Below are 17,656 nucleotides of genomic sequence, written 5' to 3' on the forward strand. Positions count from 1 at the left end.
CAGTGTATGTAATCACCGAGACGCACTTGTGGGATCCAGCACGAGTTATTTCCCAGCTCCCCAGACTAACTTGACTTCACTTTCCTTTCAGATGACTAGAAATCTGCCCTCCCCCTCCACCCAATTCTGCACATAAGTACCATATTACAGGATCTGCCACAGATTACACACTTTCCACTAGTAAAATTCATAAGCAGACACAAGTGCAAAGCAAAATGTCATTTTATTTAATTCAAGGACTATTTTCCTTCTAGTATTGCTGAAGGGATCACCTCCTGGGGAATTGATCATTACAAAGTCCCTGTCTAAAAGTTCAAGTGCTCTTGTTGTACATTCTTTTGAACCACAGAAAACATAATGACCAAGTAGGTGGGCAGCTACTTGCAGTTTTATCCCACCTAAATTAGCATTGCTTCAGGCTAGAAAACAATTCAAGTAGTAAAATCATGGAAAATGTTAACCTTTAAGGTCACTACCATATTTTGATCAAAAAGTCCTGAATGTATGAAAAGAACATTTGTACATGTTATGAAGTTTTTTTAACCAGACACTGTCAAAGATGGCAGTTAAGTATTTTGGACCAGTTGTCAACCAGATATTTAAGAGTTCTATCTGAAAGTTTATTACCAATTTTGTTATGCAATTCACTTTTCACATTAAGCTCTTTAACAAAAGCAACAGATACCCGCACCAGAATCACTGTAGACAGATTTAGTTTTATAGAATGCCCTTCTGAAAATTCATTTCAAAATAGAGATGCTTTTTCTCCAGAACTGTAAAAGCCATAAAAATGCAAAATATCTGTTAGGAAATTTTTAATCAAAATTATTCCTTAATGTTCAAAATAACATTTAACCTCCTACTTTTTTGTTGTCATCCACATATTGATCAATAGACTAAACAGGTAACAATGGTTCACGTTTTTCCCCCACCTGAAACATTTCTTCTAACACAGGCCCAAGATAGGCAATACAGAGATTCAGGGACATGGATTATGCATGGCAAAGGTAATCCTCTATCATTTTAATTTAGAACAACTCTGATTCTAGCACACAACTTTGAGTCTCAGTTGTTTTCAATCTGCTCTAGGTCCAAGTCCCCACAGTCTAGAGGAAAGATGCCTTCTTCGGTGCTCTCACAATCACTTGTGTCCTCATCGCTTTCACATACCGCAGCTGCTTTCTTATAATCCCTTGTTTTGAAGCTACCTTGGCATGACCCATGATGCCTTACTTCATCCAGCTGTTCTTTCATCGGACTGGAACCAGGGGTGATGATGTTCATAAGATCATTTGAGTCACATGGGGATGACACAATTGTCTTCATTTGTGTGTCATCATCATCATCTTCATAGTCAAGGGAGCAAAGACTTTTGGAATTTTTTAAAGTCTGCAATTAAAAAAAACATGAATATATTAACCATGACTGTACAGGAGGAACAGAATAAATTCCTTAAATTCTTGAATGGACTGAGAGTACATACTCAAAATTAGAGTGCCACATATGTGGAAAAGAGAAAAAGAACGGTATTTACTTACTATGCAATCTGGTTTTGTGCAGATATTTTGCCTATGTAGATTCCCAGTAGTGAGAAAAACTACTAGTCCCCTTCTTTATGCAGAAAGATTCAAAAACCTAGCTTTAGTTTACTAAATGAGGAACAACAGATGCCCAGTTTGATGTATTAGCTTTCCGGCAAATCCAGAGCATAGCATTTGGTAACATCAGCATTTAGGTCAGACAGCTGCACTGCAGCCTAGTCAACAATTAATTTCTCAAAGTTCCCAAGCGTGCAGACAATGAGCCCTCGGGCCTCACCTCAGAGGCAGCGAGAGTCTGCAAGGCAAATGGCACATTTGGGTAACTTCAAAACAGGAGAAAACCAAGCTTCTACTGGAAGCGTCTTAGTCCAGAGTCAGCTTAGTTTGTCTTACATTTGGGTACCATTTGAACAGGAGTTCAGGAATTTGAGAACTCAGTTTATGAAGAGTGTATTGAAAACAGAGGGGCACTCACCTCCATTTAGACAAAGGAAAAAAAGAAAAGAAAACCTCAGTAAATGTGCTACCTCTGTCCCTCAGATAAAGGAATGAAATGCCTAAACTCCTTGAGTAATGGTAACAGATCCTTGACTAGAATCCAAAAGCAGCACTTAAGGAAAACAGGGCTATATTGACAGCAGAAGTTAGATTTTAATAAGTGAGAAACTTCTAAATTCTGCCTCATACAAGCACGCAGTGAGAGGAAGGTGAAATAGTCGGGGTTCTTCTCAGAGGTGGTAAGACACAGGAGAATAAAGTTGTGGTGGCTTTCAATATCTTACTGGTTAAGTGACTCCAGTCTCACATACGCATGGCAGTTGTTTTATTACAAGTAGATCCACAGGGAACAAGACCAACTTTCACACCCATTTTCAGCTTCCTCCCCCAATTTGTCATTTCTTAAGTATTTTAGATTTGTTGACATACTCAGATGAAATAGGAACATTGCAACATTCCCAGTATGCTATATTCCAGATGCTCTTCCAAAGCACTGGATAATCTTTCTACTTCACCACTGTACGTCAGCCACCCCATGAGCAGCTTACCAATATCTTTGGGTAGTTTTTTAAAACTTCACAAATTCAGAAGAAATCTGAATTAGTCAGCCTTGCCTGTATACAACTGGATGAAGGAGAGGAGAGTGAGGAAACCTCACTGAGGTCAAGTGATTTGCCTGACCCCCTAGGGTCAATATTACATATGGAACATCTTGCAGACAAGCCCACTGCCACTCCAAGTTCATCCAGTTCCTTGGACATTGCTACATCAAATCTACATAGAAAGTTTGAGGGAAAGCACACATAAAGGTAAAAAGCAAAACACTTGAGTTTTGGAGTTCAATCACAGCACAACTAGGCTGAGGAGTGAACAGCGGTACTGGTATGGGATGGTGGTTCACCATCGTTGGTATCTCTCCATAGAGAAGACACTGTAGCAGTATTCCCCAAGCCTGCACCACTTGAAAACACTTCAGTGCAACACTCTTCACTACAACACTCTTCGCTACTGGTCAGAGGTTTGTTATGCCTGTATTGCACACAGCTCGTCTTGCTCAAACCACTTTCATATCTTATAGTATACATTAGATGATTAGTTAACAAGTCATAGGTTTCAGGCCAGAAGGATCTATAACAGATAACCTAGTTTGCTTGGGAAGACACAAGCAAGACCTCATTTAGGAGTTGATTTATGCAACTCCAAGACCTGCATCCAAAGATCAACTTGCAGAAAAAAACATGACTATTGACCATAGTTCTGTCAGGAGGAATTCGCCAAAGGCTTTGTTAGCTATAGTTAAAACCCACATCCAATTTTGCATGTGACTAGCATCAACAAAATTGATAACACTGCATGATCAAAAAGCTTTCTATTTCCAAACTTCAACAGTTTTGGTATAAAATACCTTCCTGTTTTCAAAACATTTCTATATAGCTTACTTACAGCTTATTCAAGGACAAACATTTGAGCTCCTTTTTATGACTAAGAGGTGTGAATTTATCTCATATTTACTTAAAAGCAAAACAGTATATTTTTTAATTAGAAAGTATTAAAGGATATTTTAATCCTAATTCTATCTCATTGCTTCTAAAAAGAACACATTTCCTGTTGTGTATCTCCATATAGGGGACAATATTTTCAGTTCTTTAAATCTTATAGTAGGCACTGGGAAGGAAAGGGATCAAATAAAGGAAAGCTTTGAAAGTTCTGCTTTCAATGGTTTAGAAAGGAATTCCCGAGTCCCCCTTCAAAATATCTTTTATTCAATTTGCTGCTAGAAATTAATCCAACCACACAGCTGTCTTTCTAGAAGGTTTGTGTACATAAATGGAAAATTGCCTGTTAGCTGTACTGTGCTGAAACCACTTGAATGGGAACTTTTAGCTGGTTTCAACACAACAGCAAGTGCATTCAACTGGTTCTTTGTTCACCCACTTGTCACAACCGCACGGAACTAAAAATAGGTGGATTTATTATCTCACAGCACAATCCCACTTCTTTCACAAAGCAAAAGGTAGAAATTGCAATGCATTCAAGCCATCTAAACTGCAGCTTTACATGTTACACTGGTACAGTACCACACCTTTCAAGCACAATTGTGCTCAGTGGGGAGCCTGCGAGTACTTGCTCAATGGTCCTCATTTTATAAAGGATGCTGGACTAGCAAGACAAAAGAGTCCACAGTTGGCAATGGATAGAACTCAATCAGCTAAAAGTATTCTTTTGTGTGATGGAAAAAAAAGAAAAAAAGAAACTCAAGAGTTTTAAAAGAACTGAGGCGATAAAATGTCTGAATATTAAGAAAAAAAACTTTGTACCGAAAACAATGGCGGGGAAGGAAATAAAAGACATCTCTCTAGACCCTTGCCATACAAAGCAAACAAGAAAGGCCCAGAGTAGCTTGAAAGGAAGCTAATGTCTGTACTCTTTACTAAACCTCCAGTTCAGAAACCCGTAATACATCACTTTCCAAATATAAAAAGCAATAAAAAGGTTGTTTTTGTTTTACTAACAAAACTAGAGCATTTGCTACAGTAGTCAAGGGAAAAAAATAAGTCATTTATGTGCATGAAAACCTAGTGTATAATGGGAGCAGCAGTTCTCATGCTTCTTCCCCATGCCCCCATCGTACACCAAGTCCACCCATTTTCCCCCTCAGTTTTGAATGGGGGTGGAAGATACAGCTGCTCTGAAGAGGTGCAGCTGCAGCAGCTGGCACAAAGCAAGGAGCAGAGGAAGCCTGAAACTACCCAAAGCCCTAAGCCCATCCTACTGCTTCTCAGCACTAGTCATCACAACAGGATGGGCTGCTCCCTGAAGCCATAGGCTTAGGAAGAGAGGGAATTCAGACTAATTAGACTAGTTATCTGGCCTGCTTTCTGTCCCATCCTGAGACTTTTGCCTATGACTGCATAACACAAGGCATGCTGCTTTAAGAGATACCAGCACATAGGGTCTCTTGACTGTTAAGGTCTCTACCAGGAATATGAAAGATGTGGGTGATACAGTGGTCCTCATGCTGAGGAGATCCTGGAGTTTCCTGGCATATCAGCAACCAATCCAAGCAGAAAACACTGAAGAGACAGCCCGAGCATGGAGCAACACATGGCTTTTTCTGTTGCTTCCCTGTACCTAGCCAGTCAATGGAGATAGGGAAGGAGCAAGTTAGAAGGGCTGCATTTCCCTCTGAGGTCTTCACAGGTCCTTATTTCACTTCCTGGACTGATGTTCCCTATAGGTTAGTCAGACTGGCTCAAAACCAAATGCCTTCACTGTTGGTAACTCATACCACAGTTAAGTTTTAGATCAGAAGCACCACATGCAGCGTGATGTGTTTGTATCTCAGACAGTAACCTAGCCCCAAAGAGGTTACAGTTTAGCCTCAGCAATAATGAAGTCCAACCATGGTACAAATTCATTATGTTGAAGAGACTTCATTTAATCAAGTTAAGAGGAAGACTTAAGGAAGAACTTTAAATTATAAGAACAAACTGTCACAGAAGACTGGTCCTAAGCAGCTCATTGAATCAATGTGAAAACTTGCCTTCTGAATATACCATCACTTGACTGATATCACATCCTACCATAACTAGATATCAACAGTGTCCCTCCCTGTAAACTGAATTTTCACTTCATGCATCTAATTACTTGCATTAATATCATTACCTGGGACATTTCAAGTTGGAGACATGTACAGTGTTTATTGTAAATCATTAGAAATTTCAGCTGGTTGTATAGATTAAAAAAATATTCCATCACAGTCCTAATCTCTACATTTTCTACTATGCATGAAGTGAAAAATAGTAAGAAAAATGATGTATTTATGTAACAAACTATTAACCTTTCTGTAAAACTCTTGACTTTTGACTCTGACTTTTCTGTCTTGAATAGCACTGAATATTTTGTGAACGCTTCAGTGTTCACAGATAACCTTAGCTTTAAGAAGCTTGCAGCTGAGAATAAATACTGCTTCATCAGTATGAAGTAGTGCTGACAGGAGGAAAACAGTATCATATTCTTCATAACGTTACATGCTTGAGGCTTGCTAATACACTCTAAAAGTTAAAAACCAAAGTTAACTGGCAAAGAATTTCTCCCTGCTCAAATAAGAAATCAAAGGTATAGAAATACATTAAGTTTTTAAATTCAGGTGTCTAAAAAATATTTCAAGTCAAAAATCATTGCAGATTTTTAAACTACGCATTTGAAATAAACCAAAAGAGAAGTCTCACCTTTTTCTTGCATTGAGCTACAAACCAAATAGTTAACAAAAACATTTCTATTTATGTGTTTTGTGGAAACAGAATCAAATCCCTAGAAAATTCCTGACACCTTCATGGACAAAACCTAATCTCTGATCAAATTCACTTTGGGAACCAAAGATGCTGTTCACTTTTTGTAGCTCTGCAGTTATCCCTCATTTTCCTGGAAATTTGACATGTATTTTTATATTCAAAAATGCAATGCTTATTTCATCATCTATAACTAGGAAGCAGAAAAAACATGGAATACTGGATATGAATGAGAAAGAGCAAACAACCTCTACCATTTTGCCATGTAATTAGACACTTAACTATAATAACCATTCCTTACATTGGAGATAAAGTTACTGCTGCAGTTCTTGTAGACAAATAAGGTAAATCCTATTTGCAAAGCCAAAGGCCTAGTTAAAAATCAATACAAACTGACATGCAGCAATATGGCTATGACTTGAAATGAAAGCTGTTCACTACTTTGTCTCTGCTGTATCTTCAAAGGTTATTTTAATTTTTTAGATGTAGGTGCCCAGGAAGAGAAGTAAACTGACATCAACTCATTTCACATCAGATGCTAAACAGTATCATGAAGTAACAGGCTTTCATCTTCCACTAGCCAGACTGTTCTAGATTTAAGCATGCAGTCTGCTGGTGTAGTCTACTATGAAAGTTGATCTATTTATTGGCCTACATTTTTATGCTTATATTCTAAATTGTGCCACAGTATACTTATAAGTTTTATTAGCTGTAAGAATTTGTCATTTAATTTGGCTTTTTATTTAGTGCTATTAGTTGAAAAAATACTATTGCTTAATGAAATTGAAATATTTCCAAGTGAAATGCTGAATTTGTCTAATTATACTCACATATGCAAGAATACAAGCTGTTCATCACGTGCGATAACTGACAGAAACCACTGGAATAGTTAAAGTCTACAAATGAGAAAAACAAAATGCAAAAAGACTGGGGGGATTGGGGATCCAGTACTCTGCCTGAGCACCAGTACAGTCCACACACATTGGTCACCTGCACTGGTGGGGAGATTTTTGGGAAAAGACTCACGCACTGCAGTCTTCAAACCTGTACAGCAGCCTACTCATTTAGCTAGGAAACTTTGTAAGACCCAACTACAATCACTGCTATCACACCAAATTCCAAATAGCCATGTGTAAAGTCTCAGGCATAGCAGATCCCAAATACAGCAGGGATTACAACCACCGTGGATTAAGTTCAGCCTGAACACCTGCTTCCCCCTTGCCCCAAAGTCAGACATAAAACTTATTCATGATGGGCACTCCACATGTGAAATAAAAATTTCACATTCAAACTAAATACCCTCCCCACATCTTTTCCTTGTAGTAGTTTGCAAGGATCATCTAAACAACTGAGGAGAAAACCCACAGGCCCCCTAGAGCTCTTAGCTCACCCCCCCACGTGCTTAGCGTGCACACGTGCTCAATTAAGGTCCATCATTAAGTAACATAAGAAACTAAGGAATTTCAGCAGACTAAAGAAAAGTTTGTCAGTCTAAAGGTGTTTCTCTAAACTGAATTTAAGCAGAAAAACTCTACTACTGTTTTTATTCACTCCTTTCTAAATTAAGTTTTGGTTAGATAGGGGCAGTTTAGTACAGAGCTAACATACACTTACAGGAAACTCAGGTGCTGGGGTTTAGCAGTTTCCACAAGTCCAGGACCATTTATCACAGGGGTTAACTTTGTTTTTAAAGACAAACTGGAAACTAAGTGAGTTAATGCAGTACTTAATGCAATACAGTCAAGAATATGATTCAACACCTATACTAACATGAAGGGGGTGACCATATATGGCAATTTTCCCCTTACATAAAACCCAGGCCAACATTAAACTGCATTTTTAAAAGTTTACAGTATGGAATTTTAAAGAAAATGTTGGCATCTTACATTTTCTAGTTCGGTGGATCTGTGAACTGCAACCTTCTACCTTTCCTGTTTCAGTAAGTATAAATCATGCAATCTTTTATTATGAGACTGTGGAATTACATTCTATAAACATTAGGCCTACCTATTTCACCTGCATGTAATTAAGTAAAAAAGTTTCAACTCTTCTTAGTACCAGTCCAGCAAGCATAAATACCTACAGATGCTATGAATTATTCCATTAATGGAAACAGAAGAGGCTCACACAGTAGATTTAACTGTGCTGAACTGGCTGATAATCAATATAACAAAGTGGAACATAATGACATTTGCTTTGTTCAGCTGAATAATACAGTACAAGACTTTGGCCAGGGAGAAGGATGATTAAGCCAAACAAGACAACTACTAGATACAGCAGCAGTGTTCATATGAAATGCACTGATGCATTTAGAACAGAGATTTCCTTAAAGGGAAAGCAGCACCACAGAGAAAAGACTCAAAAGGGCACTGAAATAGTAGGAAGAGTGGCCTGGAAGATGGGTTCTAGCTCTGTTCTTGCTTAGGCAGCAGCTGCACTCTGGGGTCTCTTGCAGGACCAAAGCAATTGCTCTGTCTTAAGGGAAACAACCATCTTTCACACCTTCATCTAGTTATTTTCCTACTCCCTGCTCGACCTTAAGGACATCTCTAATATGGACAGTGGATTTATCCACGTTATGGATAAACTGAAGAGCTGGACAACATGGAACTGGGCCTCTACTATGCTTGACCTGCACAAGCTTGAGAGGCTTCAGTCTGGCAAATTCACATCAGCCAACTGCATTAATGAGTGATGGTGTGATGAACAAACAGCTGCACCATTTGTGTTCATACAGGGATGATGAACACATCTGGTTTTGTAGTAGAAGGGCACAGAGGGAAACAATGTAAGCACATGTTCTCTCCCAGCAGAAATGATTCATGTTTTGCCAGTGTTGTTCCATCTTTCCCGATTCAAGATCTTTTACCTTTCCCTTCAGAAAAGAAACAGGCTCTGGAAACAAGAAATAACTTAAAGTGCATATTACTGGCTTCATTAATAATATGAAAAAATTATATTATAGAGAGTTAGTTTAAATAATGTCTCATTCATACAGATTTTTAGAAAGATGCATCTAGTTTTCTGCATTTCAAACTAGGAAATAAGGAAGCAAGCTCACATCATTAACATGAGCTACACACACCTCCTTTCACATAGCCATACACTACTTCACAGTTGCTCAAAATGTTGATATCCCTGAACAGTACAAGAAAACTGTTTAGCAATATGACTGCTTGCAGCATCATCTTGCAGTATTCAGGATCCAAAACCAAAGAGACCATCCTGGGTAGCCAAAGCCTTCTAACATATTATTCCTCTGACAGAGGAATTAACAGACTTGCATACTACAATCAACAAACAAAAAAATTACCTCCAAACCCAGGAGTTTTACTAGGTTTCTAGATTTCTAACTAAATGCATTCAAACAAGAAGAGAAAAGGCTGTAGCTGTGCTTCCACAAAACTCCTAATAATCAGTCGCATTTTGAAGTTCACTTCACCATGCCAAACTCTGTTCTCAAGTAACAGGGTTTGACTGATTATGCACCAGTGTAACACAGGACAGGATTTGACCCTTGTGGCTTCAAAACATGACCATACCGGCTTCATTTCCTGCCATTTATGTGTCATCTATTTTTATAGAGAACTTCTATTCCTGAGCAGTTTAGCCAAGGTCTTATTCCTTCACAACTTTGCTGTGAGCTGCAAACAATTACTTTCACAACTGAATCACATATGCACTGATTTCTGCAGAGTACACCCATGTACCACGTTCTCTTAAAATTCTAGGGTGTTCATTTTTATCATCATCTTCAGGTCAAATATTAAATTGATACAATGGGTCAAATTTGTAAGAAATTAGAGAAGTAAACTCCAAATCCTGATTCTAAGGCTACCCTCATTAGTTACTGACAGACGTCAGCCTCACCTATATTATTGGGTTATGCTGGCACTTCATCATAACTAGCATTTTAAGGGATTCTATAATTGGGCCATAAAGTTCACTTCTGCCAAGGGAAGGGGGATGGGAGAGAAAGGGAAACACGACCTCAGCTTGGGAACAGTTCCCCCTTCTTCAGACCAATTTTCAACTACAGAAATACTTGTCCAAAACAAAGCCTTAAGATCTTGTTATACAAGAACACACAGGCACGCATGGGTATATACACATGCAGACAAAGTACAAGTGCTGTTAGGAATCTTTTGCTCAACTTGATGCAAAAACCACAATTTAACAATAAATTCTTGTAGCAGCATTAAGTCAAACTGTAAGTGGACTCTCGCCACTAATTATTTCCAGAGACAAGTTAAGCTGAACATAACAGATTTGTTTAGAAAGAACAGAATTAGCACTGTTCACCTTCAATCTCCAATACATGTATGCATTTTTCTAGGTGAGTATCTGATTTTGGACCGTTCTGAACATTTCTGAAACTGGGTGGCTCAGGAAGTGCTCTTGACATCAAGTGGCAAGCCTGCTATAGATTTTTTAATACCGAGTCAACTTGTGCTAAAACTTCTGTTTGGTTGATATGATTTGGACAAGTTTGTTTACTGGTTCAAATACCAAAGCTGACAACACTTCACCAGTTGATGCTCAATGTTTTTTAAAAAAAGTTAAGTCAGGAAACCACATATCTGGTCCTTTATCCTTCAGCTGCACTGAAAAACAACAATACACATTTTAAAACACATAATACCAAATCAGAAGAGAAACAATGTATAACCAACTTCTGTGTAAGAGAGTCAACATTCAAAATCCTAAAGCACTGTGGTAACACTAAAACTGAGCTCCACTTCTCACTGTATGGCCAACTTCAGTTTTCCTCTATTTTGTAATAAAATCAGAGTCGGCATGAAAAAGCTATACATTCAAGTATTACACACGCTTCATTTTAAAGACTCAAATTTGTTTATACTACCACAACTTGCAAGCTTTGTAGCATACCGTAAGAGACTTCTAAGTTTTAGTCACGTGGTTACTACTATAATGAAAACTGAAATGAGGAAACTCATCAGAAGTCTCAATTATTTAAAATTCAATTTCTGGTAATAATTAAGTTTTATTGCAGAAGCATGTATCATTGTCAGCATATAAAGAACTGAGTATTTTCAAGTATATGAACAGATCAGCTATTTGATTACCTGCAGCTAACCTTAACACCAAACAATCACCTCCCAGTCACGCAGAAAACATCTGCTTATAACCATACTCCACTAAAAGTTTCTTCTAATAGCAACTTAAAAAAACCCCACAAATATCTCTTCAGTTTGTATATAATTGAAAAAGAGAATGTAAACAACTCAATATTTCCCATCCTAATGGAAGAACAAATTGACATCTCTAATTGATGTAGATAAATTTAAATCAGTTCATTTTCACATGCTTGGAAACATCTGTTTTGCTTTTATCACACCTATGTAGCAGTATATACTTGCAGCAGGAACAGATCTCTGCAATGCAAGACTAAAAGACAAAGTGACAGTTAAACTTAAGACTTCCCAAAGTGATTTTAATAAACCTCTCTGTAGAGAAAAACCTCAGGTGAATCAATTTGGTTTAGGTCTCTTTCAGAAGAGGATGCATCAAGTCACAAAGTGACTGTCAAAAAGCAAGGGAAGTTTCACAACAGATAATATTCAGAGTATGGAAGACCAAGGCCTAGTTTCAGAATGAAAAGAGTTCTTCCAATCTGGTACTATAAAGATGTGCTAGTCTATTAATTTGATTACCATGTTATTACAAGAATACTGAATATTAAGAGAACCACCTCTCCCAAAATTACCCTAAGTTAAAGTCAAAGAGGTACAACTCATTTTCTAATAAAGTTTTTAAAAATTTAATTGGGATTTTATTTTTTGCCAAGAGAGCTGGGAAAAAGTTCCCATATCAATGATTAAACACTACTCAACTCTTCTGCTAGCTACCATCTCTTGCAATTTAGAGCAAGGAAAAAACCTAATCCCCTGCCACCTGCCAAAACCCAGATGGTAAAACCTGAGAAAAGTGCTCTCACCTCTCTTTAAACCCTCTGGTGCAGCTTAGGCACATTAACTATAAGTACCCTATATATAACACTGAACCATAGCTCTTAACTCAATATTGTATTGTATTCCAAACAACATCACCAATAATTTTAGCATAATCCAATTTTATGACAGGCTAAGTAATAATTAAAAAAGAAAATATCCACAGCTGGCTGAAACCTGGCTTGTGAGTTACTAGATGGCCCCTTTTCTCATAATGTCAAATGCAGCTGGTCTGGTACTCATTAGCTCTTTCAACAACGAATACTTACTTGTACATACAGGAACTTGCCAGAAAGGAAAAGCAAATCTGCAGCAGATATTAAGCTGCCTCCTCCTCTTATTAGCACACTGCTTACAGAAAAGTACCATAAACATACAGAGCTAGTTTCAGGTCTGACAAAGCAACACAGTGCTGAACGGCTCTGAGAAGCTCCAGCAATTTGCAAGACATTTGTTACAGAATGCCATTTACAAAAAGGAGGGGGGGAACCTTTATCCTTAATGAGATTTCCTTTCCTTCACTATCCCCAAGGCTTATGCTCCCTCGCTGTCAGAGCGCAGGGAACCTCCAACACAAGGGCTCACTTCATTAAATGCCATTTCGGGCCCAATTTCACATTGTGACCCACTCCGCTGATGCAAAGAAAGCAAAACGCCAGATGCTCTCTCTGCCTGCTACCTCAGTAGCATTTCATTCACTACTCGAAAAAACTTCCAGGCATCCATTCAAAGCCAAGTACCCCCAGCGTGGTCTGTCCTGTCACAGGACAAAGTGCTGGCTTGTCTTCAGCTCACTTTTGATGCTTGCCTATCATCTCCCAGCCCAGCCTACTCCTATCTCCTTTCCTTCTTTCCAAGCCAGCTGGAATTTGAACTTTAAATGGACACCCTCCATGGCAACAATAGATAAAAAAGGAGCCTTTGATTGTTCATGCGTTGCAGCAAAGAAAGGAGGAGATTCATCCTGGCTGCGACCTAGCAGGAACTCATCAAGCACGGCTCCCCTTCCATTGCAGTGGGATGTCTTCGCCTGTAGCTACTCATTCAAGCTCCCTGCCTCTATGTTTCCATTCAAAGAGGATGAATTCTTCAGGTTTCCCCTGTTAAGGAATTAAATGTTGATCCTATGAATGAAGGGCAACACCAAGCTTGGAAAGCTGCCAAAAGGTTCTGTAACACTCAGCAGTTTGGAGTTAATTCAATACTTATTGATATCTAGCAGGATTTATAGCTGCATTATTTATAAGAAAAAAATCAGAGCCATATTTAGACCTTGTAATAAACTATTTTTAGCACCATCTGTTTTTCTAGTTTGTTCCCTTGCTTAGGCAAGAACATACTTTTACCCAGTTCCCTCTTCCTTGTCCAATTAAAAGAATCCAAAGCTAAACCAAAGCACAAGTAAGGATCACACTGAATATTTATTGTGCAGAAATCCTCCTAATCATGTTTTGGAAATCAGAATTGCTGACTAAGGACAGTCTTGGCCTGATGCAACAGTATATGTTGTCTTCAGTTACAAAACTGAACAGATTTTTTTAATGCAAGGGGCAATGTGTTTCACACAAAGAAGGTCACTATCTGGAAAGAAACAACTGATCATTAACTGCATTAAGCCATCTGAAAATTGTTCACACTCCTGGCAGTGCTTTTCTGGCCAATAGTTGCCAAGTTTCACCCTCATTAAACCCATAGATATTTTGTCACAAGTACATTCTGCCAGGCCAGACTACTGTTAGCAGGGGAGACACAAATCGTAAGCAGCTGCTGCAGGCACCTTGTCTCTGCAAGATGAGGTGTTTCAAGCTGCAGCTGCCACCCAGCAAAAGCTCCCCCAAATCTCAAATTACCTCTTCAAGCTTACATTTATATTCTGCTTTTAGGATGGGACACAACACTGGTGGCCTCTGCAGCATGACAAGAGGGACAGAGTGAAGGGATTGCCGGTTCCTTGAACTCCGAGGGAAGCAAGGCTTTGGGTATTCGCATACTGATTAAATTCTCAGAAACACACTTGCTAGCAGCAATATATTCATCTTATCCTCCTGACTCAGAAGTTTCCTTTTTACCCAAAAGAGTAGGACAAATATTTGTAAGCTTTACTGTTAATTGTGTCAGATTAAGAAATTTTACTTTAGAGCAAGGCAGAAAACTCATCTAACATATGAGCTGATGGAGTTCTTACTCTTTGCAAAGGGCAGCAGCAGTAACGGTCGCAAGCTGGTTTTACTAGGGCCTGCAGCACAAGTCAAGCACTCCTGGGAAGCAGAAGACATGCAGCAAAAAACAAGAATAAATCCCAGCATGTAGCCCATAGGTCAAAATTAAATTCTACAAACACACAACAAACAGCCATTACAATGGGTTCCAACAAAGAGTCCTGAGGACTTTGAAACTTCCAAGCAATCAATATTATTAATATAACATTCATTTGGCACCGGCATTATGTGACAATAATTTTAGAGTGTGAAGGAAATACAACAGTGCTTTCTAACTAGCAGCCCTTGGGATGCTTCCTTCCACTTTACCACTTTTTTTCAGTGGAGAAAACAAGGCACAGCACTTCTAACAGCACTACAACAAAACTGTCAGGTAGATGGAAGGGCCACTTGGCTATGTGATACAGAGTCAGGCCATTCCCAGGACCAGAGCCAGGATGCTGAAGTCTGCTCCTGGTGAGAAGCATCTCCATACGCCCTAGCAGCAACCGCTGCGCCCCATCTGCCAGACAAAGCTCCGTGGCTGCTACCAACTGATGTGCCGAGTGGTCTGTCCCTCTCAAGGAGAAAAGCTCCAAGTCTGTGCTACTTTCACAGGACACATTTCAAAGGACAGCCTGCCTCAACTGAGAGGAGTTCAGTAAAAACCGTGCAAAGGAGAGGATCAAAGTCTGCAGTACTTTCAGTGGCCATATAAAGCACATGGACAAAAGCCAACATATACAGTAACTGTCGCAGTAAATTTAAGAGCTATTGCCAAGTATGTTTAAGAGTGAAAACTAAGCTTGCAACTTGTAGTTCAATTCCCTAAGGCTGTTGCATAACCTGCAAATACATTACAACATGAGAACAAATTAATACTGGTGATTAACGAGGAATGTAATCTGAGGATCTGGAAGTCCTCAAAATGCAGCTTGTTGCAAGCATTGTACCGAAGCACCTTTGGTGTAACCTTTGGTAACTTTCACATGGGCAAGGATGCTCACTTGTTTGCACGCAGTTTTATATATAACCATGCACTTTTACACAGATTTGGAAGGTGTAACCTACCTTACTGCTTTTACAAAGTTTACACCTTATTAGCTAGCACATATGCGTATTTAGTATGATTATACATTAAGACAGCACAATAGGGATACATGAATTACAGAGTCTCAGAAAGCAACGGGAGAAGATGATGGCAAAAAGAGCCAGGATAAGGCTTGTTAGGATCTGCCCATCTACCCTTCCCTGACACACCATATGGCAATGGAAAGATGACAGTTATCTGTCCTTAAAAATCAGTGATCACAAAGAAAGGACTTTGTGATAAACTCTGAAGTCCATACCCATTTGAGAGATGGCTGGATGCCAGTGAAGGGAACTGTGGCAAGTCAGAAGGGTCTGTACAAACTCCATTGATTTCCTAATCCATACAGTGATCTCTCCCCTCCACCCCAGTGCCTGGAAGGGGTCTAAGCAATCGTGATCCACAACTCCAATGCTGAAAACCCTTTCTCAGCCACTATTCTTACATAGCAAGCCTATGTTAAAGTGATCAACATCTGGTTCTAGCTGTATCAAATCATATATTGGCAAAAATCAGAAACCATTAGGAGATTTGCAATTTATCCTAGTTAGATAGCTAATAATCTGTAAGTGAAGTCTGGGTTTATCTTCAATCCTTGATTTTAAAAACAATACTCCAAAAGCATCAAGGTAGTTTTAACCAAGAACATGACTTAAAAAAAAAGGGTCAAAAAAGGGTATTTTTTGCCTCAATAAGCTTGTTACCACTACTTAGTATTTTGAACAGTATGATTTCAGTCCTCATGATGATCACCATTCAGCAACATGCTTTCATGTCAAGGCCTCCAAAAGCAGAGCACAGGGGAAAAGGTACAGAAAAGCCTTTTTATATTTATTTTTATAATATATATTTATAGACATTTTAAAAAAATATATATATGCTCTTTAAACAGCCACAAACAAATCACTGTCTCCTGAAGCTAGTTAGAATAAACATACCAGTACTAGCCTACAAGGTCACTTACATTAACTTGTTCAGTATTAACTCCTCCTAATTTGGAGTGGTATCACCTTTGATAAAATGCTTCTGCTAGGAACACGACATGTACGCAAACTTCCTTGACCATTTCAAATAGTTTACCATTTTCTACAATTGCTGTATGTTCACAGGAACATGCTGGCTTATGTCCACTAGAAATGTTTGGAGGCCGTTTGAACAAGCTTCTATTATACTTTACTCAAGCTAAAGGTGGGATTCAAAATCTTTAGTTGTTAACATTTAAGAAGTGGATGTATACTTCAGGGATTGCCAGTATACATTTACATTAAGGATTCCTCCTACCCTGCTGACACAGTCAAGAGTATGACATTCTTACTAGATCTAAATGTACCCTAAAGTTTAATCATATTGCTTTTGAATCAGACTGCATCACTACAAGATGCAACAAAAACATTACACTTAACATCCAGGTACCCTGTTGGTTTGAGGAGTTCATTTATCTTAAGACAAACTGAATTCTTTCTGCTGCCCACTCTTCCAGGGAGAAGACACCTCCCGCAGAGCTCAAACACCACAGTGAAGAGGTAAGCTAACCTGAATTTGGAACAATTTTTTTTTTTCAGGGATAAGGTAACAACCAAATAGTTTGGATCTCAATGAAGAATTTAATAGCTCCTCAAAAGATGGGGATCAATTAAGTTCTTTCCAGTACACTGAAGCCACTTAAGATCATTAATCACTACTTAACTACCTAGGGTCTATGCTTTCTGCAGTTAAAGTAGCTTGGGCTCAGTAACAGAGGACAGAAAATTCTTACTTCTTCACACAGTTATTTGAACTCTCCAGGAGGTGTGTCCTCTCCCTAGGAGAGGGGACAGAAGAAGGAATTCAGTTATTTTACAATATGAATAGCAGAAGACAGTATTTTTCAGAGTGTATATATACACTTTAGTTATAAATTTGAGGCGAGTCTAGAAGTGAATCACACTTCACTGCAAATTTAAGTATTTCTGTATCATATTAAATCCCATTAATCCATTCCTACTCACCTGACTTGGTACACAACACAAGTACAAAGTACTTAAACAGGCTTAAGAGCCATTTACTAACCCAACTGCACACTTGC

At 38.7% G+C, this 17,656-nt stretch overlaps 1 protein-coding gene across 2 annotated transcripts in view; it reads right to left on the reverse strand.

Moving 5' to 3' along the window:
- Nucleotides 1-223: 223 nt before the first annotated feature.
- The window catches only part of FAM53A (family with sequence similarity 53 member A), a 73,070-nt gene continuing 55,637 nt past the window's right edge, over nt 224-17,656 (reverse strand). For both annotated transcript variants that reach the window (XM_072862746.1, XM_072862745.1), the window contains exon 5: nt 224-1,389. In XM_072862746.1, coding sequence (XP_072718847.1) covers nt 1,066-1,389 — 324 coding nt within the window. In that variant the 3' untranslated portion in view covers nt 224-1,065. The remainder of the gene's footprint in view (nt 1,390-17,656) is intronic.

Source organism: Ciconia boyciana, chromosome 5, assembly GCF_034638445.1.
Source record: "Ciconia boyciana chromosome 5, ASM3463844v1, whole genome shotgun sequence".
Lineage (NCBI taxonomy): Eukaryota > Metazoa > Chordata > Aves > Ciconiiformes > Ciconiidae > Ciconia > Ciconia boyciana.